General features: G+C 47.6%; 1 protein-coding gene across 5 annotated transcripts; it reads left to right on the top strand.

The window, feature by feature from the left end:
- Positions 1–1,426: 1,426 nt before the first annotated feature.
- On the top strand, positions 1,427–21,840 carry DACT1 (dishevelled binding antagonist of beta catenin 1). 5 transcript variants are annotated; one of them, XM_072865607.1, is made up of 5 exons: positions 1,427–2,475; positions 2,987–3,152; positions 14,354–14,486; positions 16,117–16,272; positions 18,621–21,839. In XM_072865607.1, exons 2-5 carry the CDS (start codon positions 3,135–3,137, stop codon positions 20,477–20,479), a joined length of 2,166 nt encoding a protein of 721 aa, XP_072721708.1. In that variant the 5' UTR covers positions 1,427–2,475; positions 2,987–3,134; the 3' UTR covers positions 20,480–21,839. The 5 variants fall into 5 exon arrangements, with proteins under 5 accessions (XP_072721708.1, XP_072721707.1, XP_072721705.1 ...); XM_072865606.1 differs by lacking the exons at positions 1,427–2,475; positions 2,987–3,152 and adding an exon at positions 11,735–12,161 and having other exon boundaries at positions 16,117–16,179; positions 18,735–21,840; XM_072865604.1 differs by lacking the exons at positions 1,427–2,475; positions 2,987–3,152 and adding an exon at positions 11,735–12,161 and having other exon boundaries at positions 16,117–16,179; positions 18,621–21,840.
- The last annotated feature ends 5,730 nt before the right edge of the window (positions 21,841–27,570 follow it).

The raw sequence follows: 27,570 nt of genomic DNA, 5'->3' as shown, positions 1-27,570 counted from the left end.
TTGTGCCAGACTCCTCTTGAGTCTAGCTGCCGGGGAAGGTCAAGAGCTGTTTCTCTGGATGTCTATCGGTCCCCAGCAGCGGTGGAGGGAAGCCTGAGTGAAGCGGTCCCTCCAGCTGCTCTGACTTTCCTGGTTTTCCCACTGCCGTGACCACAAGGAAAGGCCCACTGGTTCCCTGGGCCTTTTGTTGCTCAAAGTGACAGCCTCCTTATGGGCCCTATAGCCCTTGGCTGGATGCTCCTTCCTCCTCTTCTCCTTCTGGCAACCATTTAATAAGCAAATCCTCCAGTGATGCTCTTCCTGGCAGGCCCACTATGCGGCTATTTGAGTTCTGCCTTTTCTTTTTAACCAGGCTAATTTTCTTCCTCCTCCAGGCAATTGGTAATACCTACGGGAGGGCTCACATCCTCCTGCTGCCTTAGATGTCTGAGCACCACTTCCTCTGCTCGCCCAGACAATTGGCAGACTATTTGTTTTCAGTTTCCCTGGAACGAGTGTGGCCTTTCATTTTGTAGCTTTATTCTGCCCTGCCAGCAGCCCTGGAGCTCCCTTGCCAAAACAAGAGAGGAGAAGAGTTGAGCTCCACGCGCCGAGATGCGACTGGCACTGGTGTGAGACGGGAAACGGGCTCGGATTTGGCCACGTGGCCCAGATGTTTTTGTTTTGATTTCTTTATTTGTTTGCTACTTTTCCTGGTGCCTGCTGCTTCACTCTGGAGGATCTCAGCTTTTGTTAGAAACCAATCAAAATTTAAAAAAAAAAGGGAAAAAGAAGGTGTCGGAGGAAGCAGTGACATTTGGAAATGTGCGCAAAGCAATGCGGTGACGTTTGCCTCAGTCTGCCGAAAGCTTGAAACAACATCTCGAGGCAGACCGAGGCTCTCCCTCTTGGCTGCCAGTCCCCTGCCTCGGCTGCGTTCCCCAGCAGGCTCCCAGCACGCCGGGCCCGCTCCCTTTGCACTTTCCCTCTGCAACCTCTAAGTGAATGCTATATGGCATTTTAATACTAACCAAAGGCTGAGGATTTCACATGACTCTGGGAGCTGGGCTACAGAACTGGGCTGTGGTGGGTTTAAATTTTTGGAAGAGGAGCCAAATTGGAGGAGCTCTGCAAATCCTGCACACTCCTAGGCTGAGCATCTGCACACTATACACTGAGGTCGCACCTCAGTTTTGCATCTCCGTTAGGTGGAGTCGGGGAAAGTATCATCATTTTAAACCTTGCACAGAAACATGGTTTAACAGCTCCCTGCTTGCAGTTCAATCTCTTTAATGAACATGAGCTTAGCTCAGAGTGAAGCGCAAGCTAAAAAATTCAGATCCCGATCCAAAACATTAATGTACCAGCATTTGGGTGTGTAGGTCTGGAGCTGGAGTCTGACTCACTTGCAAATAGGGACCCTTTGCAAAACATGGATCAAGGTTCAAATTCCTGTCCCTCCTCCAAAATTAAATAAAGATTGAAGAAATTCTGAGAACTCAGTGTTTTGGTTCTGGGCCATCTAAGAGGAGTGAAGTATGTGCTTAAGTGTTTTGTTGAATAGGAAGAGACTTGAGCATGTGCTTAATGTTATTAAGTGCTTAGCTGTTTTTGTTGAATCAGGGCCCCTGGCTTTTAAAGTCAATACTAACCCCTTAGGCTGCATCTGAAAGGATTTGGAAAAGAAGTGGCATCCAGATACTGCTGGATTCTGCATTCCTGCTTTGAAGGCTTGTTCCTCTAAATCTGCTCTCATTGCTATTCCAAATCATCTAAATGACTTGTCCCTGGCCACCAGAGGATTATGAAGAGACCATGGGGAGTTATGGACATTTAACACACACCCCGGCACAACTCCTGGAGAACTTCAGCTGTCCTGCAGTTTCCATCAGTGATCTCAAGGTAGCACGGTAATGCCGGGATGTCGAAGTGTGATGCTGTTTTGCTGGCCCAACTGAAGAGACACACTGCAGGCCTTCTGATGTCCTCTTTTAGTGCTGCTGTGCTGCTCCCTGTAACCAGCTTCTCTCTTGTGAGAGCCCCTGAAGTCAGTTTGGTTGAAAAGAGGGGGTGAGCATGAGCTAAGCTGGCTCCCTGTGGGTGACGTGGGCTAGGGAGTGATCACAGGAGCACAGCCAGCTGATCCGTCACCAGCAGCAGGGAACGGAGCGTAGCTGCAGGCAGTGAACTTTTCAGCCAACACAGATGCTGCTGGAAAGGAGGTGTCCCCAAAAATCTGCAATAAGAAGGTGGGTATGAACCTCATCCCCTGAAATAGCATTTTGGTGGCGCAAGAGCTGGAACTGGCAAGCAGTGTTTGAGAGAAATGAGACCCCAGAAAGAAGTGGGGAAAATAGCAACTTCTCCTGCTTTACAGGTAAAAGAGTGTCTGACACCAGCATGGAAATAGATGGAAAACTTATGCACAGATGAAAGGCTTGAAATGAAATACATTATGCATGAAACTAACAGTTGGAATCTGAGAGCCACTTGGAGGTAATCATCTGAAAAGCGGGAATGGTTCTGGGCAACAATTTCAGCCTATTGCAGAGGCACCAAAATGGTTACCAGAAACCAGTTTTCCTTTTAAAGGAAAGACCAAGTTAAAATCGCAGGACTGGAGTGGCCTTCTCTGGACAAACCAGACACAGCCGTCCCTCCCCTGGGTCCTCTCCCAGGCCTGCAGGGACAGGCAGGCTGGCTGCTGCGTCTGTCCCGGGACAGGGCTGGCAGTGCTGTCCCATGACGAGCACTGCCATATGAGGGAGAGGCTTTGATTTGCAATGCCAACATCTTTTGAAACGAAATAACTTCGCCAGTGCTGCCTTGCTGTTGCAGGCTATTTTTCTAAAAAGAAATGTTCCTGTCTGCACATCTGATGCTAATACAGCAAATGGTAATGCAAAGATGCAGCGTGCCCTGAATCAACAGTTCAGCTGTGAGATTCAGATTAAAGTTTTGGGCCAATAATTTCTGGAAATTGAAATGCCATTCTTTTCTCTTGCAGGTTTGCAGATGCCTGGGTTGATAGAAAATGTGTTCTTCCAGGATGAAGCCTTCATTAAAGAAGATTAAAAAGTGATATTCCCTCTTAAGCCAACATTGATAAGAAGCTCAATACTCAAAAAATGGTGGGACAATGAAAACAGAGAGAGATGCAGGTACCATTTCAGGTCAGTTTGCACCTGAATTCAAAGCCAGCCTTTCGTGTGCAGCAGTTTCTCAGCTCAGGTTTTAAGTTAAGGCTCAGAGACTGGGAGCCAGTCCCTCCAGAGCCCTACCTGTTCCGATTCACATCCCGCTGGTTACATGTCGTGGGCTCCATGACTGCACACCTGACCTTCCCAGTTTTATGGGAGTCACTGATGCAAAGCCTGGAGCCAGTGACACCTCCCTTCCTTCCTTCAGGCACGTGTCTTAAACAACAGCAAGAGGTCTGTGTTTGTTCTCCCTAGCAGAGTGGAAAGGGGATTATTTCAGGCAAGGAGATTTATGTTGGTTTTTTTTTTTTAGTGGTTCCTTTGAGACTCACTCCTGTTAACCCTCTGAGTATAGAAAACCAGGAGGGAGGCAATGGGTGGAGATGAAGCTTAAAATTTTAGGTTAAGTTCTTAATTGCAAAATTAAGTTCTTAGATGCAAAGAACGTGAGGGTGAGATAGTGAGTGTGAAGTGATGCACTGAGGACTGCCTAACAGACCGATACTACCACAAGATCTTTTGAGCCTTCTTCCTTTACACATGTGACATCTCCTGGTTTAAAGGGAGTGCCCAAATGACAGCGAATGGTACACCTAATCTCTTCTGCCTCTGACATCGAAGTCTTGTGACCTTGGTTGAGTTATTTAGCCCACCTCAGCTTGCCCATATCCAAAAGAAGGTTAAAAGCCAGCTCATAAAATGTGCTGTTTGGTGCAGACAAGATACATGCAGGTTGCCTCGGATTCATATTCAAGGGTCATTTTTCACTGGCAGTGGAGCCGATGTAAAGAGGCCTTTGTCCAAGTGAGCATCAGCTGAGACTGAATGAACTCCTTTAAAGGCTGTAGGGTTAGAGTTGTCTGAGGAAAAAAATAAAAGCAAAAGTCCTTGCTGTTGCTGTCAGATTTGTACGTGTTGCGGGTGCAGTTTGATCTTGCTCAGCGTCCCACGGCATGCAGGCAGGCTTGATTGGAAAGCCCTCCCGTGAGCATTTCTGCCCAGCTCCAGGCTCCCATCACATGGCCTGCTTCAGCTGAGGGGTCCCAAGGCCATCCAAAGAGCACACTTGCAGCCAGCTCTGCCTTCGTTGCAGGCAGTTTGAATGCAAATTGTACTGCAAATTATGGCCTTTCTTCTGGGAAGGGCTTACTACTTTGAGCATGAACCTCTCTGGTCCTGGGCTGAATGCTGAGCTGTGGCTGTTCACAGATGTGTGGGGAGGTAGGTGCAATGATTCAGCTAGCAGGGAAAGTACGAAATGTATAAGCCTGTTCGGGACAAAACATTTGGGCCATGCTGCTGTCACTATTGCTATACCTTCACTACCGACCATACATTAACTGGCTAGGTTAGCCCTGTATGGGGGAAGTGCCCACACAGGCTGAGACAGTGCTACACTACAGCATAGCAAGAGAGCTCTTAATTATAGTAGCAATGTTACCAGGGTTTTGCAGTGTCCCCAAAGCAGAGCTGGCCCCAGCGTTGCCTCTCTTACCCTGCTGCGCTTTGCCTCCCTCCTCCCTATCCCTTTGTGGTTGTCTCTCCGCTGCAGCACAGGGAAAAAGGCTTGCTGGAGCGGGGACCCACTCTCTGCCCTTCCTCCTCTTGGCAGAGAGCTGGAGCGGAGCGGGGCTGCTGGGCACCTGGGGCTAAGAGGGGAACACAGATGGGGTTTGCTGAGGGAGCATAGAGTCTTAGCAATGTGAAGGAGCAAGGGAGGGCTCGGCAGCACGAGCGGTCCTCTATGGAGCTGACATGGGTCGGTCTCTGAAGGCTAGATCGGGGTATTGGTGATGGCAAGAGGGAGAGATCTCTGTGTAGCCAAGCACAGGTATGGTGGGACTCCATTTTCTGGTTAGCAAGGATGTATGGTTCTCTAGGGCAGATTGAGTGCTGAAGGCAGAGGGAGAGGAGAAGGGAAGGCAGCCAGTGGTAGGGCTGGGTCTGGCCTTTGCATGGACTTGCTTTACTGGACCGACTGCCATTGGAGCTTACGTTAATGTGGGGACCTGATGAGCATGAGCTCATGCTCAGTGCATTGTTGGCCCTTGAAGAGTCTTTATCGATCCTGACATATCCATGCCTAACCTTTTGTCAAAGACATCTTATGATGGAGAAGCTCTCTCCTCCTCAGGCTGTTCCATTTCCTTCTGTTGGGAATTTTTCCCAGGCTGTCTAAATCTTGAGCTGTAATTTAAGCCCGTCATTTATGTTCTTCCACTCCCGGTGGCTGATTATTCACAGTTTAATAGATATTCTTCTGCAAAGGCCATGCTGGTGAGGGCTGTTCCCAGCCAGATGTGCTGAGATGAACACTGGCAGCATGGGAGCAAAAAGGCATTAAACTAAGCAGATGTCCGTGTCACCAAAGGTTAGGCATTTTTAAATGTAAATATGAAACCCAGGCCAGGAGAAGAAAAGGAGTCAAAGCACAAGAACATCAGACATGATATTGTAAGGATGAATGAAAAGTAATTGCAGCAGACCTCAACTGACATAATCTGCTTGGTGATGAGGGCAAAAGAAAAAAACAAGTTAGAAAGAAAGTGTTACTTGGAGCAGTCCAGCTCTGACTTCATTTGAACAGTGTCCATGAGCCTGCGGAGGGAATGCAGTCCCCACCAGTTAGCATTAAGACATGATGCATTAGGTGCTTTGCTAAAATGCTGGTAAAGTTTCTTTATAGTGAACAATGAGGGGGGGTAGCTTCAAGCTCTGCTTCTTGTCAGCTGTGAACATCATGAGTGACACTGGTTTGTTTAACCCCATGTTCCCTCTCCCCATGTTGTCCTTATCAGACCCTCTCTTATCCTTAAAACAGAGGTAAAAATGGAGCTGATCTTGCCTGGCTTTCCACCCTTTCTATCCAATTTTCTCGCATGTCTTCCCTAATCTAGGGACTAGAAGCAAGTTCTGCATCTTCTTTGCCAGTTTGACACCTGACGCGGGCAGGGGGCATTGCTGGAGCAGCACTGCGGTACCTCGCTGGGCTCGGGGCTCACCAGCTCTCCAGAGGTTCTGCACTGCTCTGGCTCCTTTGCTAAGCGGAAGTGGGTCTTTCGTGGCCTTGGGGAGCACCACCCCATTTGAGGCAGCAATGGCTGATTCAAAATCAGTCCTCTTCCTGACTCAACAGATGGGCTGCTGCCTGCAAAAAGGAAACGAATGTCTTTGCATGGCTCGTAGTCTGACAGGAATGTCTGGAGAAGCTCTAATGTCGCCTCCCCACAAGCAGCTGTCTTCTGCATCCTCTTCCATGGCCTCCTGGGTGAGTTCTTGTTTTGCAAACAGTCCATCCTTCCTTCTACATTCCTTCTGGATGGAGCTTTTTGCTGGAGGGTTTCCTGCTCTTCTCTCTTCATTCCTGTACAGCTCTGCCTTCTCAGTCGTGCCAGTGCAACTGCTCACGCTTAAAAGTGGATCGCTGAAATATCTGGGTTAACAAAAAGGAACGAAGAGGCTATCTTTTTAAACTCAAATCAGGGTAGCGATCTGTTTTCCAGCCATGGTCCCTGCACAGCTGGTGGGACAATGACCTGCAGCAGAGGAACAGCCAAATGTAGGAAATGCCCAAACTATCAGTCAGCTGCAGGGAAAGGGACAGCATCGCTGACCTCCCCGGTTCCAGCACGCGTTTCCCTCTCGTACATCAGATCGGGGGAGTCAGATCATTGCAGTGACCCCATGGGAAATGTCCGTCCCTTCACCTGACACAGGGGCAGTGGCACTGGGGATGAGGGAAAGTGGGACTGTGTCTTTGATGGGAGACCACAGTCAGATCAGATTAGAGTAAGGAGAAACTGGACCTTTGAGGGACCTAATCAAGTTGTCAGTGGTTCCTAATGTAGCAGTCACTAGCAGTTTTTGCCATAGCAATCCAAATGTGGTAATGTTTTGATGGGCTGGCGTAGTGCTTGTCGTCTGAATATCTTGAGTTTGTGTTAAAGATCCTATTCCATGTATAAGGAATTTGGCCCCTGCATCTTGTCGACAGCATGGCAATGCTTCAACGCTGTACAAACACAAGGAAATAAATGTAGGCTGAAGGAGTCTGAGAAGAGTAAAATGCATCGTAGGTATGCTGCAGTCACCTATCACCCAGAGAAATTGGTTTTGTTTGACAAAAAATGGAAACACTGCCAGGATATTTTGCTTCAGTTGAGGTTATTTGCTAGAATTGTTTGTGGCTAGTAACGAGCGCAAGGTTCACTTGTAATAATAATGTAACCATGGTAATATGATAACAGAAACTGCTGTCAGTCTGATTTGCTGATAAGATTTATACCCTATTACATTATCCAATGCAATTAAGAAATGCTTAGAAAATTAACATTAAAATAGATTAAAATAAAGTATCAGAGGCATAGTGACAGCTGTGGGTCTTAAGCATAGTCCCCAAGTGGATGTTTCCAGATAACGTATCACCCTGCCTCCGAAGGGCTGTGTTACAATAAGCAAGGAAAGCGATTACTTTCATTTTACAAACAGGGAATTGCAATGTTCCTCTTAATTTCTGCAATTTCCTGCACTCATTTTAGTGTGACTGGTCAGAAATGAACCTAGGAAAAGTAGCAAGTGTTAATTGGCCTCATTTAATCTAAACCGAATTTAATGATCAGCAGAGGTGGAAGAGGGAAAGACAAATGTTTGCATTGGGATGTAAGGGTTTGCTCCCAGTGGGAAGGAAATTAATGGTGAGATAGGGGTCAGAAACTCTTGCCCCTTGCCTATGTGTTTTGGATTCACTGCCCGTCATGCCAACCACTCCTTTCTCAGGGCTCCTTTTCTATTACCAGTGGCAGGCACCTGCTGTTTCTTGTCTTGTAAGCTCCGTGGGGCAGAGACCATCTCTTTATCCCCTACATATGAAATGCAAAGGGAACACAGCATTTCCACCACCTGATAATATCATCATAAGAGATGAGCCAGGATAATCATACAAGATGAGCCATTTCATAACCGCCTCTGTACCAGACAGAATTACACCTCTCACAACATCCTAGCAACAGAGCTCCTCCATCATCGTCTCTTCTCCTTCCCTGCAGATAACTCACTGACTCCTTCCTTGCAATTTCTATGTTCAAGTTTAGGATGGGGAATCGGGGATTATTTGTTTTTGGAGAATTTCAGCTGATCACCCCAGTGAAGGAGTAGCAACTTTACAAAGGAGTGTAAGAGCAAGTCCTTCAGCTGTTGCCACAAACCAGGAGAGGAATGGAAGACAGTTTTGGACTTGGAGATCTGTTTTCATGTGAGAGTCCTATTACTTAGCCCTTGCTAAGAGTTTTGAGATATTTGGTTTGCTGAGATAGAGGCCTCCAAAGGTTGTGCAGTCAGAGCTAATCCGGGGACTGGGGCCTCCCTCTTATCTCAGACTAGTTTTTCACTGGGATGATCGACCGCAGTGTAACTGAGGGGGGAGAAACCAGTCTTAGTCTCTTGTTCCTTCTGTGCTTAAAATATCTGTTTTCCTCGAGGACAATACCTCGCAAAGGCACCCTTTTCTCCATCTTCTCCCCTTATTGTCCTCTTCTGGTTCTGTCTTTCATCTATATTCCGCCATCTATGGCCAGACTTTTTGTCTTGCTGCTTATGGGCTCTTTATTTTGTTGTTTTCTGAACAGCGTCTTCCTGAGTAAATTAAAGGGACTGTATTTTATGCTCATTCTCTTTGGTCTTTCTGCTGCCTTCAAACCCTGCCTTTCCAGGCTCTCCCTCCCCTTGTCTCCATGACCTCCGCTCTGCTGAGCTTCATCCTAGTTCTTGAATACTCTTCCGTGGACCTTCCCTCACTCCTGGTATCTTAGGTCACATCTTGTTTTCCTTCTGTTATTCACAGACTTTGACATTTCTTGCTGGCTGCTCACTCGCACATCTCCTTCTCCCATGCTGTCCAGCCTCCTAATTCCCACTGCTTCTCTGGCACCTTATTATTCCTTCATCTGTGGGGTGAAACCTGAGCTCCTTTTTCTTCAGATTCCCCTTCCCTTCCTCTTTGCTGATCCTAGCCGCACAGCGAGTCTTGTTCAGTCGAAGCTGCATTCTCCTCTCCACGTGATGTAGGCAGTTGACTGTTTTGGCAGTTCTTGTGTTTCTTTTCCTTCCTGGAACCGATGTACTGCAAAGGATGAACACAGAAATGTCAGCAGGGAGTACAGGAGACTAGCAGCATCTTATACTCTTCAGAGCGACTTGGGAGGGAGGAATTGGACCGAAATCTACCAAATGATAAGTGGCAAAATAAATAAATCTGAACATTAAGACAGATTTTATTTAGCGCTGTAATTTATTTTTGAAGCAACGTCTACATTGCACAGTGCACAACAGCACGGAAACAGCTGAAATAGCTTTGCATAAATATTGCATGAAGCTTTGTGTACAAATACATACAAGGCACAGAGCTACATGCAAAATCTGGCTAAAAAGGGTGAGGGAAAATGTGGGAGCTTTCGCTTCCATATCTGGAGAGCTTCTGGTACCCACTTGGGAAAGTAACTTTGCATTGCAACACAGCTTTCAGCATAAACATGCTCAGAGGGTGCCGCGTGCCAAGCTCCACGCAGGAGAGAAAGCCATGGAGCAGGTTTTTAGGTCAGCAGTGGTGGCCTGTAGGTTGTGGGGCAGAGGCTGAAGCTACTTCTGGGCCTTTATGGGCCCAGATACATAAAATGAGTAGAGAGACAGTGGTCCAGTATGGGACTTGGTTTTTATTTCCAGTTTTGCTTAGCAACCTCAGTCAATCCTTTGCCCTTGGGGCATCCCTTGTCCTTTCAGCGTTTGTCAGTTCTCTCTGTGGCTGCAATTTCATGGTCTCTTGAATCTGGCAGGAGTGATATTGCTCCCCAAAGAAGTGGCCCTGCCTTCTCTGGCTGCTCATGCCTGCGCCGCCTCGCTTCCCCCTTTTGCTGGCACATACACCTACGTCTACATTAGCAGCTAGGACAGCACAACAGGCATGGATTTGCCGAGCAGTACGGCCGTACTGAGGACCTGCCACCCACGCTGTATGTATTTCAAGGGTGTTTCTTTGGGCTAGTTGTGTTCTCATCCTGCAGACCGAATGTCCGTTAATGAACATCCATTAGTGGTTGGAGTGCTTTAGGTGTGCTCCCTTCTTCCGCTTTTGTTTTACCCCAAAGCAACTCAGTTCATTTGTTCTCAAATCCCTCTGCAATGTGAATTGCAGCATGGTAAACCGGAACGACCTAGAGAGCCGGTTCAAAAAGGCACTCATAATCCAAACTAAAATATTAACAGAGATGCACTGCGCTGACACAGCTGTGTGGTGAACCAGCTCCGGGAAGAGATCAAAAGCAGAAAGAAATGGAGGTAGCTTTAACTTCGACCATCCTCTGAGCTGATGCGTGTGGCCTCACCTACATTTGGGCCAGCATTTGGGAGGGACCGAGGGCTGGTTATAAGCTGCAGGAGGAAAATGGGTCTCCTTTTTAGAAAGCACTTTGCACTGGTTTAAAAAGACTGTGAAATAATGATCCGTATCAGCTGCAGGCTCTCGGAACAAGGACCAACACCTACAGTGGATAAAGTAGGTGTATGGCACACCACCGCAATATATTGTCTACTGCAAGCAGCATAGGAGTGGGGAGATGAATTTCATCTGCGACCTTTCAGTACCACAAACACCCATAATCTTCTGAGGAACAGAAGGAGAGCAGGAAAGAGCATTTCATTATGCTCATAATGTCCGTGAGAGCTGCTGTACGGCAGGCTCACATCTTTCCAAACAAACCCCATATTGTGAAGGGCTCCCTCAATGCTTCCTTCGTCCTCCTCCATTCTCCACTCCCCCCGCCCCAACATATCTGGAACTCAGTTTTTGCTCTGTTTCGATACTAACATTTTCCTTTTTTTCCTTCGGCATCTGCATTCCCCCCCTCCCTCTTTCCACCGCGTGCCCCTTGAAAACCTAATTGCAGATCCCTTGCTGCAATTAGTCTACATGCCGTTACGAAGTTCACTTCATCATGGCTTTTTTGGCTAGCCGACTCGAACGGGCTTTGGAGCAACACCTCGCTGGTGCTTTGATCCTCGTGCCTACGCCACGGTCAGCACCCCGGTGCAAGGACTGCCATGCTCTCCTCTGCTTTCCACCCTTCCCTACCCTCTCTTCACACCCTCACGCCTTCACGCCAGGACGTTTTGTCCCCGGACGCATCATTCATGCTCCCGTTCCGGACACGTCGGGCTGCCTAAGCAACACGGCACCACAACGTGCTGCCCGTGGCCCGTGACTACGCCGTGCGTGGCTCCAGAGGTCATCGCTGGAGTTTTCGGAGAGGTCAGCGGTTAGCACGCCCGTGCACCCCACCTCCCCACACCCCGCCAGCCCCGGCGGCGGCGGGAGGAGGAGGAGGAGGAGAAGGGGGGGGGAGGAGAGGAGGGCGACCGCGGCCGTGCAGCCGCCGCCGGGCGGGGAGGGAGGGAGGGATGGAGGGGAGGGGAGGGGAGGCGGGCGCGGGGCGGCGGTGGGCGGGCGCGGGGCGGCGGCAGCCGGGGAGGGAGCCGGGCGCCCCGCGGCCCATTCGCGACCGGCGGCGGCGGCGGCGGCAGCGCGGCGCTCGGCGGCGCTTGGCCCCCCGCGGGCAGGGCCTGTCAGCGGCGGCCGCCCCCTCCCCTGCGATGAAGGCGAGCCCCGCGGCAGCCGCCGCCGCGGCGGCGGGGCCGGGGCAGGCGGGGGGGCCGCGGGAGCCCGATGCACGCTGGCGGGAGAAGGGCGAAGCGGAGGCGGAGCGGCAGCGCACCCGGGAGCGGCTGGAGGCCACGCTGGCCGGGCTGGGCGAGCTGGAGTACCTGAGGCAGCGGCAGGAGCTGCTGGTGAAGAGCCTCCTGCTGCGGCGGCCGGCGGGCGCGGCGCCCGGGGCGCAGGGCGGCCGCGGGGAGCCGCCGGGCGAGGGGCCGCCGCCGCGCAGCCTGGAGGAGAAGTTCCTGGAGGAGAACATCCTCCTCCTGCGCCGGCAGCTGGTGAGCGGCGGGCGGCTGGGGCGCGCCGGGGCTGCGGGCGGGCGTCGCCGGGGGCCGCGGCGTGACCGGCGGGTGGCTCCCCGCGGAGCGGTGGGGAAAGGGGCTGGGGCCGGCCGCGGGGACGGTCCCCCGAGGGCTGCGTGCCCGGGCCGCTGTCACGCCGGCTCAGCGTCCCAGCCGGGCGGGCGGGCGAGGCGGCGGGGAGCGGCGGCTGCCGGGGGACGGGCGGGCGAGGCGGCGGGGAGCGGCGGCTGCCGGGGGACGGGCCTCCCCGGGTTTGGGCGAAGCGGTGAGAAATCGGTGCCGGCCGGATTTTACCGGCGTTCTGCTGGTGGCTGCACAGTTCCCTTCGGTTTCCAGAGCCAGGCCGGCGGTCCAACTTCCATTCAAGGCAAGAGAGGCGCTGCCGTTGCCTTGAATGGAAGTTGGGAGCGAGCTCCTGGGTCGCAATCCCGAGAGGAGGTAACGAGCGCTCCGGCACGGGCAGGATCGGGCCCCCTAAAATACGGGATGCTTTTGTTGAAGGACGCGCTTTGTCGCTGGTGTGGGAAGAGATGGAAGGCGGCATGAAGCGGCAGATCATTTTTCAATGAAAATAGCGTACAGCTGTGCCTGGCGGTCTTTGTGCACGGCTCAGCATTTGCTTTCACCCGGGGAGAAGTTGGATTGCGTGATTTATTTGCCTCATTTCTTCTTCTCCCCAACACCCCCCCCTTTTTTTTTTTCTCCTTTTTTTTCTTGTTAGCCTTTTGGTGCAGTTAATTTAGGACTATTTCCTTCTTTAAAAGATGAAAATAAATGATTTTGCTGCTGAGAAGGGGCTGGCTGCCGAAGAGCCGTAGTGAAGGACCAGGGAATCATTACTCAGAAAAAAAACAACAAAAAAAAAACCAACCAAAAACCCAGGGATTTGTGGTAGCGCTTTAATTTGTGCACTTGACATTGCAGATTGGAACCAGATGCGGTGCTCGCTGGGGGAGGGGGGACACTGGTGGCAATAGGTGGCGCAGTGACTTACTGCTTGAACCCATCACCTCCGCCAGCCTGGCTGCCAGCCAGCTCCCGGCAGAAATGTGGGAGAAGACTTGGGATCACCCCTTTGGTTCTCCAAGGACGGTGTTACATGCCAGCACATCTTCAAACAGCCTCGCTCAGACTATTAGCATTTGCGTTCCCTTTGCCCGAGGACTGGCCCACCCTAGGGGAAGGTTGTCCTGGATTTAATGGGTTTAGAACTAGTCCAGTTATGAGTATCAAAACTCTTTGCGATGAGCGTATCAGAGCACCACTGGGCACCGATTAAATGATGCGCTTGAAAAAAAGAGATAAACCTTCCTCCTGCCTCCCCCACTTTCCCTGAAGCCAGAACAATTAAAGGGTATGAAGCTGAACAGATGATGGATAAGCAACATTATAATACACACAGGGAAACTGATTGCGTTGACCGTGGGTTAATGAGTGCCTTACAAAATCATTTCTTATTGCTTATTTTATGCCATCAAATTACCTTCATAAATAGCCTTAAAATTCATCTCACAGCAATTTTATACAATTACAATGGGAGAAGAGGAAGAATTACTCTTCCTTCCTGCTGCACTGCAAAACTAATAAAAGGGCCATGATCCCAGCCCTGGGAATCTTGCTTGTCTATATGGTAGACTATAAGCTCATAATGTGCAGCAGAACAAGGCGGTTCCCACACTACAGGCACTTGTTGGCAGAGCTGTTTCGTCCCATTGTGTGAACAGATGTGATCTTTGACTAACATCACTGTGGTGGTGAACGTCCCCTATTACACTGGCAAAGCTGTCCTTTCGCAGAACTAGCCCGTTTCATGTGCACAGGTCTGGTCTGACCATCTCGTACAATACAGCTTTGTTGTCACAGCTGTGGTCCTGCAAAGGAGTGCTTTGCCAACATAGCATCTTGGTCTTCCTAACTTGTGGAGTGTGCTCCTTATGTAGAACTGGCTGGAAGAGGCTGGAATGAAGTGCCTGTATAATTCTTCAGTTAAGTATTTATCCAGAGCATCCATCTAGAATTTCAGGGCTTTGTTCCGTTTTGTTTTTTTATAAAAGAATATCAGCAAGGTATTTCCATGATGCTTAGGTGAAGAAGGATGATTCTCTTTGGAGCCCCTTCACATCTGCCCCACTGAAGGAGCTGATGTTGTTTGTCTTCTTGTTTTCCAGAACTGCTTGAGAAGGAGGGATGCCGGCCTACTAAATCAGTTACAAGAGCTAGATAAGCAAATAAGTGATCTCCGCCTGGACGTGGAAAAAACGACAGATGAACACCTTGAGACAGACAGTCGTCCAAGTTCAGGTAAGGCCAATATTCAGCAAAGCAGAGCCTCCCTTGGTACCTGGAATTAAACTGGCTGTAGTTTTCAGCACTACAACAGTAAACGTCTGTAGCATGTTCACATGCTGATAATTAATGCCTACTAGCAAAGTTCACCTACCACTGGAAAGGCTGCTGTTTGTAGACAACATATTCAGAGGAGTATTTCAAGCTTAATTAGATTTTTAGTGTTTGGGGCATTGGTTTTTTCAAGGTCACCCCCAAATTAGCTCAAAAAATTCTAATTCTCCTGCGTATTAGGAAGGAGGCTGCAGGAAAAATGGTGAAAGGAAGCACCACCAGCAGAAGAAAGATCTCAAAATTGATCTTAAAGCCAGAAGGGAACATTGATTCAAAGAATCTGATCCCCCATATATTGAATTTAATCCCATTCTAACTGTGGTGAAGCCAGTAAGTGGTTTCCCTATTTAACTATAGGGAACCTTTCCTAGAGGCACCTAGACTTGTTCTGAAGACACTAAAAAGTGGAGAATCCAGCAACTTGCGATGGTTAAAACCATTGCTAATTTCTAATCTGAATTTGATTTGTTCCAGCACTGATTTTTTTATATGCTTTTCTTCCATAGGGTAAGGTCTTTTCTAGTTCTCAGCTTTTTCTCCTCTTGGAGGTGCTATACAGTACAATTCCTGACTTTGTTTGATGAGCTAAACAGGTCAAGTTCATTAAGTCATTTGCTTTAAGGCATTTTTCCAAGCTCTTAAATAGCTTTATGGCCCCTTTCCAATTTTTTAGCTTTGTTTTAAGCGTGCTGGATTCGAGGACTAGGCACACCATTCCAATGTCTTTCTTACCAGTGCTGTATAGACTGCTGAAGTCATTTCCCTACTGCTATTCATTAGGCTCTTTGTACATCCAACAATCTCATTAGCTTTTTTTGCCATATCATTAAGCTTGATTGAGCTGCTTTTCCACGCTGACTAAGTCCTTTTCAGGATTATTGTTTTCCGGGATGCATCCCCATTCTGTAGACATGCCCTGGATTCCTTATTCCTAAATGTACAATTTAGATTTTGATTATGGTGCATCATATTTTTCTTGAGTAGTCCCAATTACCAGGAAATTAAATTTTCTGTGTCTGCACATTATTTACCATTTTCCTTCTTTCATGTCATCCACGAATATTATATTTATCTCCAGAACTTTGAGGAAAATAATGGATAGCATTGGACCCAACACTTGGTAAAAATTTTGTAGTCAAGTAGTAGCTGGAGAGTCTGTCTTGGAAATATAATACACTATTAAATGAGTGGGCTGTCAAACACAGCCTGGATCCTTCTTGCTAAAATCTGAAAACTCCTGTAAAGGGTAATACCCCAACCCCTGTAAAGGTTAAAAAAAAGTTCAAAATTCAATATGCTAAGTAAAGTTCTGCTTTTTTACTTTTAAGTACTTTACTTCTAAACAGAATCCTTCATGGCAATAAGGATATTACTAAATTGTGCACTGTTTTTCGGGTGACTGAATGAAATCCCATAAGTAATTGCAATAGAGTCAGCCAACATAAACATGAGCTTGACTGCCTTTCTAGGGACACAAATGGTAACTTTATGTAGACATAACTAATATAAATCCAAACTCTTATTTTTATAGGGTTTTATGAGCTGAGTGATGGAGCTTCTGGATCGCTCTCCAATTCATCTAACTCTGTCTTCAGTGAGTGTTTATCCAGTTGCCATTCTAGCACTTGCTTTTGCAGCCCTTTGGAGGCAACACTGAATATCTCAGATGGACGCCCTAAATCTGCAGGTATAGTAAAAGCAGGTCGAATGCATCATACTCCAGGAGGTGGCTTTGGCTTTGGAAATACTACCTCAGGAGTATCTGGGTTGCATTAACCCTTCTTCCTTTCATTTGATGTATTGTGCTCTGAAAAGATTCCAGTGCCTATCACGTACATGGGTCACGAGGCAGGACCGTTTGCCCTCCGCTAGTCCAGCCTTACGTGAGAATATGCCACTCTAAACACATGAAAAGAACATGTGAAAATATGACAGCTGCTCTACCCAGTAGAGGGCAGTGGTACCTATACACATAAACACATTAGTCGGCTAATTTCTCATGGTTTCCTTTAGAAAAGCATATTTTACTAAATAGCAATAATGAAAGATACCCCAACAGCCATGTCCTCATTAAAGTGACAGAGCGAGGAGCTAGGTACAGGTTTTAGGAGGTCAGGGTGCGTGTCACTCTGTTTGTAGCAGTCAGTTCTGATGGTCCTCAACCCCTAGGTGACCATGCTGAGGTGTGCCCTGCATTTATATAGTATAGACAAATAGACAGGGAAAAAGTCTTTTATCTCTTTGGCAGAGAGCTGATGTCTTTCCTTGGACACTAGGCTGAAGATGCAAGCCTTAACGTGTGGGATGGTTAAACAGGAGGGTGGCCTCTGTCTGTTGTCCAGAAAGGACACTTCAGTCGGACTTTTGTGATCAAGCGTTATTGGTTGCAGCCATACTCATTCAAAAGCCTTAGTTCATTCTGGGTTGTGGAAGATGCTCCTACCCATAGTATTTCCAATTTCCATTCTGCTCTTTACGGTTAACTTACAGTGATTTTTTTATGAATCGAAGACAAAACAATGCAAGTTCTTCTAACTCTAAAGTGGGAAAGTACAGCCTGGGATGCATTCATTCTGAGATGCTGAGAAGTCCTCTAAGTTATCCTTTGAGCAGCTTGAGGTAATGTAATGCTCCCTGATGTAAGGTATATGTGATCTTCATCAGCCATACATAAAAAGAAAAACATACACAAGGATTTCCAGCAGATTGCATTGCTGGGTTTTTCTGTATATATCACAAAAACCTAAAACTCTCATTATTCATACCATCTCACTTTTAGAGATGAAATTTCAAAAACTGTCACAAAGAAATGTTTTTGTCAACATTTCTTGACTCCAACATAGAATTTAGGAAACGTGGGAAAACTGTGAGGTGATCTGGAGGAAGTTCATGCTCCTAACTTCCCTGTTCTTCCTCTCCTGCTCACACAGGAACATCATCCCTATCAGCTAAAGTCATCAACGTCTGTGAGACCTCTTTTGAAATAAGCCTTAGATAAGTGATGAGCACTGAGCATTCAAATTTGAGTACCCTGGCTGGAGTTTCTAGCCCAAGGGTAGAAAACAGGACTGACAGTGATCTAGAAGGATCATTTAGATTGTACCCCTACCCAAGAAGACAAGGGCAACATAAGCTTAAGAAAATAATAATAATCTTGGGTGTTTGGGTTCCAGCCCTGCTCCTAAGGTCGCTGATCTCCCAAGTAAGTGCCTTAGCCATTAAATCTGACTCATGCATCCTGAAACGCACTGGATTTCTCTTACAGAACTCTCTTTGCAGAGCCAAGGCTAGGATGTCAGCTGGATTGACCTGCACTCCTTGTACTTGTGTGGAAAGATGAGCCTGTTTCCCATTCTTTAACCCTTTATTGCTCAAAAGGAGCATCTGTTCTTATTATTAGCATTATTATAATTATAAAATAATTATTATGATAGTAATAGTAGTGATGATAATAGTAACAAAACAAAATTAAATCTGGATTTTTTTTGACTCAAGATATGCTTGAAAAAATCTGGAAGTGAAATTTGTCAATAAGCTAAAATAATTCTTTGGATTCTTGCCTATATTTTTTATGTTTTCCTTTGGATTTAGCAAAATAAAATACAAAAGTCGTATGTGCTGAGGCTCGCAGTAAGCTTTAGAGGTGCCTGTGTAGCGTATAAACAGAAGAGACCCTTACAGACTTCTGGGTGGCTTGGAAGTAAAATAGGAAGCTCTTAGGAACCTAGGCACAGGTTTGAAACCAAAGTAAGTGTTCTCATTAGGGCTGTGATTTTTATTTTTTTAACCATGTAGTCATATAGGGGCAAATCCTACATAGATGTGGTTACAGAGAGATGCACAGAAGAATCGTGCTGCTTTTATGTCACTTAAATGGCATCCCTGGTTGCAAGGTTTCTACTGTTTGAACAGCGCTGCTGTTGTATAAGCATTGCATCGTATGTGTAGATGGGACCGGAGTCCTTGATGGCACGTGAAAAACGTAGCAGAACTGTCCCTGGCAGGCTCTCTAAACTCTTCTAAACTGCCTTTCAGATCTCATAGGCTGGATGGACTATAATAAGGAAGGCCAGCATGAGGACCAGACCGCAGGCTCTGTCTGTCGCTCTTTGTCCACACCGCACTCAAATTCCCTCGATGTCGTTGCAGATGTACATCCAAAGTACCAGTGCGATCTGGTGTCTAAAAATGGGAACGACGTCTACCGGTACCCCAGCCCACTCCATGCGGTAGCTGTGCAGAGTCCCATGTTTCTTCTCCCCGTGACTGAAAACCCCCAGCGAGAAGAGGAGAGGCTTGGTTGTGATATTAGCGACGTTTGTGCCGGATCTGAAACGGACTCGGGAAAATCCACCAAAGCCTTTCTCCCACAAGGCTCCTGGCCGGCGCCGTGCCCTTCCACCAGCAAGAGGATAGATGGTTACATCTTAAGCCTGGTTCAGAAAAAGACCCATGCGGTAAGGACTAACAAACCGAGGACGAGTCTCAATGCCGATCCCACCAAAGGGATCTTGAGGCATGGAAGCATGTGCGTCAGGCAGCCTGCAGGGGTGGTGGCTCACGGTAACGTCGTGAACCTGAAGAGCTCCAAGCAAGCATGCTTGCCTTCTGGTGGGACCACTGCTCTGGACCACGCGGCACCCTCCCCATTAAAGCAGAGGCCAAGGGAGCCGGCTGGCGAGCAGCTGGAGAGTAGGAAGGCACCTTTGCCGGCGGCTTTCCCGCCCAGTGCGGCGAGTGAACTTCAGAGCAAGCACCTGCCACGGGGAGTCAAACCGGTGCCTCCAGAGCTCAACCGCAATGCAGTGGCCACGGCAGGGGACGTCCCCAAGGACAATGGCCAGCTCTTTGCCGCATCTCCCAAAGAGAGCCCGGGGAAGACCGTGGTGCTGCAGCCAGAGAACAGGGTCAGCCAGCCTCCCAAAAAAATCCTGCTGAAGGGCAGCATGCAGGCAGCTCGCTCCTCATCACCTGCTGTCGAGGAGAGGCCCGCGCTGGATTTCAAAAGCGAGGGCTCTTCCTCCCAGAGCCTGGATGATGGGTTGCTGGTGAACGCCCAGTACATACCAGCCCAGCAGCAAAGCGTGAAGCTACACAAAGGCACCCGAAACGTCAAGATTTTGAAAAGCTCTGCGCTGAAACACAGGTCTCACCTTGCCAACGGGCTGGAAAATGGTTCACAGACCTTGCGGGAGAAAACCAAGCCAGTCGGCAAGAAGTGCCGCTTTCCTGATGAGTTGGATACAAATAAGAAACTGAAAAAACCCTCCTCGCGGGGGAAGAGAGGCAGCGGCTTGCAGCCGGAGTCGGGCCTCCAGAGTCGGCAGGCTGGCCTGCACAGATCCACCATCCGATCCCACGGGCATGGCCGAGAGGTTGTGGTGGCCAAGCCTAAACACAAGCGGGCCGACTACCGCCGATGGAAGTCATCGGCGGAGATTTCCTACGAGGAGGCCCTACGGAGGGCGAGGAGGAACCGGCGGGAAGGTGTCGGGGTCTACTCGCAAGTCCCCCTGCCCTACGTCAGCCCGTATGCCTACGTGGCCAGCGACTCGGAGTACTCGGCAGAGTGCGAGTCCTTGTTCCACTCCACCGTGGTGGACACGAGCGAGGACGAGCAGAGCAACTACACAACGAACTGCTTTGGAGACAGCGAGTCGAGCCTGAGCGAGGTGGAGTTCGTAGGGGAGAGCACAACCACCAGCGACTCTGATGAGAGCGGGGGCCTTATTTGGTCTCAGTTTGTCCAGACGCTCCCCATCCAAACGGTCACGGCGCCGGAGCTGCATGAAAATGCGGCGAAGGCCTTTGTCAAAATCAAAGCCTCCCATAACCTCAAGAAGAAAATCCTCCGCTTTCGGTCAGGCTCCCTGAAGCTCATGACAACCGTCTAGTGAGGTGACTTGGTGGAATGTATCTGCTTCTGCTTTCAGAAGCAAGGTGCTTTTGTGTACATATTTCCACAGATTTTTTTTTTTAATACAAATATTTAAAACTTAAGGTAAATTATGTCACTTGTCTTCAGAACTTGGGTGGATACTAGTGCCTTTTACGTGGAAATAAAAGACCGTTATACTCGTTTAAAAAAAACCCAACATAACACTGCCATTTCAGTGGTGAACAGCCTCCAGTGCATGGTATCAGAAGGCTTTGAAAAAAGGCTAATTTTTCTGGGAATGGATCTTCCTTGCCTAGTTTTTCCAGTTCTGGGTCTTATACAGGATATCGACAGCTTAAGGTCATAAGTTCTTAGGGGATAAGGGGGAGGGAGTGCGGGTGGTCTTCATATTTTTGCTTGTCCCCTTCTGCTGCTCCTCTTGCCACATCTTGAACTTCTTCCTCCTGGTAGTCTGGCCTGTTTTTTTTCTTCTTTTCTTGTTGATTCTCTTCTTGAAACTCACCCCTGTCCTCCCCCAGCCTTCCCCCACCAGGAAAGGGCTCCTGTTCCATCTGTCTCCAAGGTTAAGTCGCCTTCTCTGGAGTGCACTCTGCTCCGATCTCCTGGGAGTCCCGCTGCGGACGGCAGTGGTGTTCAGAGTAAACTGTTGGAGCAGCTGACCAAGGCTTAGTAACTTCAGTATATTGTGTAAAACTGCTTTTGAAAAAGAAAAAAAAAAAACATATGCATGTCACGTGCATGAGTATCAGTAGTTTTAATATTCCTGTTGATGTCCAATTTACTGTACATCATCAATGGCTGTTTTTATATATATCATTGTGTAAATTAATATAACACATCATATGCTGTAATAAACAGTCTGTTTTAATACTTTTTTAAAGTTTGTTACATTGCTGCAGACCCAGTGAATGGTTTTATATTGGCATTGTCACCACTTAGATGTCTCTCTGATGTGACCTGTTAACGTTCCCCATATTTAGCCATGCAGGAAATGGAGCAAGTTTTAAATGTTGCTGTGGATGTGACTTGTGGTTTGAGGGAACTGGATTGTCATGGCTCCTCTTGTTCTTCCCATAGCTTGCATTTTTTTAAGGGCAAGGTGGGATTTAGGAGCTTGGAGGCATCTTCAGGTTGTTGCTTATGGGCAGCTCATGTTGCAGAGCAGATGGAAATGTAATATTAATCCTCCTTGCTGTCACGGTGCTTGCAGACTTTGGTTGGTACAACACAGGGGCAGATGGTAAGTTTTTGTAACCAAATAGATCTGTGTAAGTCAACAGGTGTCCCTCTGAAATGTCCAGTAAATGAATCCCCAAGAGTTGTGTGCTCTGGGAGCTGGGCTGGGTGGAGGCGAGCATAGACTTGCTGTCCCTGGTGCCCTCTGTAGGTACGATAGCTGACTGTATCACAATCCTGACAAGGCTGTGGAAAGAAGTGACAATTGTGTCACCCACCGGTCTGTGTCTCAGTTTCTCTCTTCCCATAGGACTGGAGGTGAGTCTCTGCCAGCAAAGGAGAAAGGAGCTAACTGTAGACAGCACTGCTTCCCTTTGCAGCAGCAGCTTTGAAGCTGCCTGGTGGGAAGGCTGGAGGTTTATGGTGCATGCATGTCTGACGGAGCAGGCCCAGAGGATGGGCTGGTTTCTGCAGGTTCATCTTCTGTTCTGGCATCCGTGAAGCGGTTGACATAAAACTGGCGTGGATGCTGTGACTGGTACGAATTTCAAGGATATGTGTGCAGCCTGTTCATTCCATAGCAAGATCTGCTGAGCAGACACCTTCCTTTGTGGTTCCTCTGTGTCCTTCCTACTGTCACCCACCTGAAAGGCAGAGCAGTTTTTTCTCAGGTTTCCTTGCATTGCAAATGCAGGACGGAGAGGTCCACCCAGAATTAAATGTCTGGGAGCAGCTTCTGAGACAGTGGTAACACTTTTTCTAAGTGACAGATTTTTTTTAATCTGCAGTGTTGTAGAACCCTACCTATAAAATGTCTCCCTCATATTATTTTTTTCCTTTTTTTAACAGAGGAATGTCAGTTTCTGTAAGGGGTCTCACAGTATGGTCACAAGGTTCTGGATTCAGTGACCCAGAAAGTCCTTGCATTTCCATCTCCCATGATACAGGAAAAGCTGTAGCTCACCTAAGCTGGTCTCAACTCTCCCATTGCTTTACACATGGAAGGGCAGATTGTATATATCTATAAAAATTTTATATACTGATATAGAATAATTCGTCCAGAAATTACTGGACAATGGCTGCCACTGCAGAGAGGGAAGAGAATAAATGTTTGTTATTAAACATGGCATTACTGAGGCTAAGCAGCAGCTTAATGCATTCCCATTAATAACTGATGTGTGTTATATCAAATAAAGGGAATGTCAAGAAGCTTGTTGAAGCCGGTAGTTTCTTTCCTAGAATATCTCTTAATCATGCCACATAATCTCTCTTTGAGTGAGAAAAACACGTACAAATCCCTGTAAATCTCCTCAAAGGTGTAGCAGAGTAGCAGAGAGGATCTTCAGACGTGCACTCTGTCTCTCTGGCTGTAGAGGAGCCGCTGGTGGGAAGACAAACCGACCAGTGGCTTTGGGATGAGGAGTTTTTAATTGCAGTGCTATAGCAGATTGTCTTGTACCAGGTGAGGGAGGCTGGTTTTCAAAAGTGAGCTGCTGAATAGTTTCTTTTGAGATAACTGAGTAAGAAAAAAAATAAAATAACCACCTAAATATTGCTAAGACTGTATCAGCTGCAACCACTGTATTCTGCAGTGCTCCTGTTGAATAGCTTAATACCAGATGGGGAAATGGGCTGATGCTACCGCCATCTTAATTGCATCTGAGTCTTTTCAGTTTGGGGAAGTAATTTTCCTTTTCTTCCACGATTTAGGTAAGCATCCAGAATCCTTTAAACAAGCTTATTTTTTTCTCTCTACATCCCCCCTCTCCCCCCCCTTTTTTTTTTTAAATAAAAGATCTTACAGTGCTGGAAAAGTACTTGATATGGCCCCAATGCACAGCACGCATTCTCTTCTCTGGTTCTGATTTAGGAAACACATCTAAGTTAGTAAGTTTTTGCAATGTTAGGTTGAAAAACATCTGCTAATCTTGGAGACCAGTTAAATATCTGGCACTTCTTTAAGCTACCTGGCTTTCCAGCTCCACAGTCTTGAGTCCTTGCCAGTGCATTTTTTTTATAATGTTCGCGTTTTAATTTTCCCCAGTGTTTATGGTAGTCTTTGGAAGTTTGAAGCGGGAACATTTCTCTTCATCGCACTGGGGCCTATTTCAAGGTGGGGTCAGGTTGTGGTGGGGAGGTTTGGGATTAGCTACCCCTGTGCTCCGTATATAACTGAGTGCAGGAAAGTACAGAAGCATATGCTTAACATAAAGAACAAGAGCAGACCCCTTTAGCTGGATTCCTTGCGATTCAGGTTATATAGCGTCACTGCGCATCTCTAAAGTACCATCTCTCCCAGTGCACGCTGTGGGGTGCTGTTATTTGAAAGGGAATGAGAGTGTCACGGGGCTGTCTGCCTTCCAGCAGGCTTTTTGGGTTTGTCTTCTGCTCCCTAACCCCAGCCACCAGCTGTGGGTCAGCGGATCATGAAGCAAGCTGTGTCTGGTGTGTGCGGGGTCAGAGAGAGGCCCTGGCATTGTGCCTAGACGTCCCAACTGTGTGGGGCCCCTGTTGTGGATATCACGCTTGTCGTGAGAAATTCGATGTGGTGCAAGGATTTGGACAGCTGGGTCTGAAGGAAAGTGGCAATGGAGAGCCCCATAAATGGAGTGGTCTGATCCTGATTCATCCGTATTTCCAGGAGAGACTGAAAGAGGAGGTGTTTCAGTCTAATGCCTAGCTCAGTAAGTTGGACTGGTCTAAACAGAGTCATCTGAGGGACTCTGCCTCATTTCTTCCAGTACTCTTTAAATGATCAAGGCCACTATCAGCATTGCCAGTTGCTGAGGTGCTTTAACCATCTGGCCAAGTCCTGCAAGAGCCTTAGTGGGACAAGTGATAAGCTCCTGTCCCCCAGGTCTGTTCTTGGCCTTCCATAGCACAACCCCTGCTTGCAGAGAGCCTGTAGGACCCAGCTCTTTGCAGCTTTCCCTGTCCTGCGGCTTCAGAAGGAATCTGTCCATCCCTTACAAGTTTTCTAGTTTTCTGCTGGCTCGGGGTTCATCCTGGATAAGGACCGACAACAGATTCCCCACAACAGAGTCCTGTGCCTTCACTAATCCCACATCTACCTGTTTGTTGGCTCTGAGAAAGGTCAGGTGCTCCTCAGGTGGCAGCCATCCCTGAGGGACCTGCATCCCTCTCTGCCACAAAGGGCAGCAAAGGCTTTTATTAGTTGTGATTGCCACTCTCCACTGCAGATGACTCGCCACACCAGCACGGCTTGCCCTCAGCATGTGATTTTTCTCACAGGAGGGAACAAGGACATGAACATTTTGAGGAAGCTGAAACAGCTAAAGACATACTTAATAGCTAACTTCAGCATCTAGTATGTACCTTCAGAGTAGCCAACAATAATACATACAACTGAGCTGCTAGTACAAAAAACCTGAACCGTTCTCAGTTCTTTGCAATGTCCTGTGCACAGTGCAGAGAGGATACAGAGACTGCAAACCACTGGAGGCAATTCATAAACCCCAGGTCTACTAAACTTGCTTTTCTCCTGAATTTCTCTGAACCTCCATTGTGCTGAAGCTCCTTGCATGGCATGATGTTTCTTTCTCTAACTAAACATTACAGATGGAGCACTGTGGTGAGAAACAATTGCTCTGGGGTTTAAACCCACAATGCCAGAATGAGGGGAGACATATGGAAACAAGTGGGAGATCCATTTAAAAGGGATAATAGAAAGTGCTTTTTTACACAGCAGGGAATTTGCTGCCACGGGAAATAGCAAGACAGATATAGTATCAGCAAGTTCAAAGGGATTAGAGAAGGTAGGGAAGGATGTGTGCTCTACCATCCCCAGTCAATGGCTGTGGATGCTAGGAGGAGTGTGAGGTGAATGGACTGCAAATAGTGGCCAGGCTTGTGTGCTCCCCCTAAAGATTGTCTTTTGCTGCAGCTGCTGAAGCACCGTTATCTGGAGGAGATGCACCATCCTGCTGACCCAGCAGACCATTTCCTGTATTCCTATGATCTTGGTGTAGCTGATGGGAGTTGTCTATGCAATTGAATGTCCTCACTCTTTATTAGTCTTTTGACCTCCCAACTGCTGCTGAAGACGAATTTTGCATTGCTTTGCAAAGAAGTTCACCTTGCACGCTTGGCTGATGGTGGCGTGCATTTATTCAAACTATGGACATGTGTTTCTGGTCATTCTTGTCCTACGGCAGAATAATTTCATGCACCCTTTCAGATGGGCAGTCTGTGCCAAAGTCTTCTGTTATGGTGAACATCGTCCCCTGGTAATGCAAACACTGTTATGGATATAGTCCATGTAGTAGCCTACTGTGGGAGTCGCTGTTGGGCAGCAATTTTACATCCTACAGTTGCTTCTAAACTGTAGGAAAAGTTGATGACCAAAATAAACTGTCCTAGTGACAGAGTGCTGGGCATCTACTGCACCCTGCCTTGGGACTTTGCTGTCCTTGGAGAGTTCTTCTCTCCCTCTGACTGTGTCTACATTTGTGCTTTTGTTTGAAGCAACAGAGCAGTCTGGAAGCGAATCTCGTGGTTGTCTCCACTTACCGCATGTGGGTTTGGACAGCAGAGCAGTTTTGGTGCATGCTGGCTTGATGCCTTTGGAATGCTAACGCAGACGGTCCACTCCAGGGGCACAGCAAATGTACTTCTACCTGGACAGGGACGTGGGGGTCTGAACCAGTGATGGCTCCCTAGAATAGCTTCCAGTCAAAAAATGTGGACAAGTTTGGTCCAAATGCAGTGGGGACAAGGCTAAATCTAGGCTGAAGTAAACACTTGAACTGCGTGTATTGTACTTGTGGGGACCTCAGTTTGGATCTGCTCCTTTTGTGCTGAATGACTTGTTAATGTAAACAGAGCCTCTCTCTCAATTAATGGCCTTTGTTTCCATGCTGTATTCCTTTAAGATCAATAAAGTATATTAACAACTTGATTTCACTGAGCCAAGCTCTGAAAAATCTGGCTTTTGTTCTTTTTAAAGGAGTCGGAGTTGAAAGTCCTGGGAACTAAGATTTTCATGACAATACTGAAGGAAAAACTACATGATGTGGACTTTGACCTCATGATGTAATGGCTTCGTAAGCAAATTAAGTGTTTTCTCCCAAAAAAGGTTCAAGTCTTTGTGGTCAAGGGCAGGAAGCTGGAAAACTTGCAGCCTGTTGAAAACATATGTTCCCTGTGTCTCCTTGCACTCTGTGAGCCTCGTGTCTTCAGAAATGAGATTTTCATGAGGAGGAGGGGAGGCATGAGGTTCAGGGAGGAGAAGGACCTAATCAATCTTAATCTCTGAAGCACTCATGCAGTAAGTGTTTAAGCATGTGATTAAGGCCATTCTTACGCAGCGAAGCATTTCAGCGCATGCTTTGGGTACTTCATGGTTGGGGTGAATTAAGCACATGCTCAGGAATGCTGGTGGATCGAGGTCTCTAAGCTTCTCTTTGCAAGCGTCCTATGTCTGTTTGTACAAGCCATCCCACTGACTTCTTTTGGCTAATGTTGGAAGGACTCCCTGCTCTCCCTTAAGAGCAAGACCCTGTATGGTGAAACTTGATTCAAACTGTTAATCTGAATTTGGGAGAAGCAGTATCTTGAGTCTGTGCTTTAAGAATAGAAAGAAGTGCTTTAAGTCTGTGCTTTAAGAATAGAAGAATAGAAAGAATAGAAAGCTCTTAAAGGAAGACATGCATTTGTTATATGTTGTATTTGAAGACACTGAGCTAAAAACGCTTAGAGATATATAAGAGTGAATGTGCTTGTGCTCTGTATCAATAGCAGGACTTTGTGTAAGCCCTGGGAATGGCTCTTGGGAAGAGACAGAATGACCCTTTCTACATTCGCTCCCTTCCCTTGGATGTCCAGATGGAGCTGGGAGAATGACGCAGGCAGGGAGGGCCAGGCGCAGACACCAAACCTGTAGGGCCTGGA

Source organism: Ciconia boyciana, chromosome 6, assembly GCF_034638445.1.
Source record: "Ciconia boyciana chromosome 6, ASM3463844v1, whole genome shotgun sequence".
NCBI lineage: Eukaryota > Metazoa > Chordata > Aves > Ciconiiformes > Ciconiidae > Ciconia > Ciconia boyciana.
This window is presented reverse-complemented; position numbering and strand designations above follow the sequence as displayed.

What these genes read in the sequence shown, in the direction of transcription:
- DACT1 (XM_072865603.1), top strand. Translation starts at nt 11,820, where the DNA reads ATGAAGGCGAGCCCCGCGGCAGCCGCCGCCGCGGCGGCGGGGCCGGGG. An exon ending in TCCTCCTGCGCCGGCAGCTG is followed by an intron (nt 12,162 to 14,353) that starts GTGAGCGGCGGG and finishes CTTGTTTTCCAG; the next exon opens with AACTGCTTGAGAAGGAGGGA. An exon ending in AGACAGTCGTCCAAGTTCAG is followed by an intron (nt 14,487 to 16,116) that starts GTAAGGCCAATA and finishes TTATTTTTATAG; the next exon opens with GGTTTTATGAGCTGAGTGAT.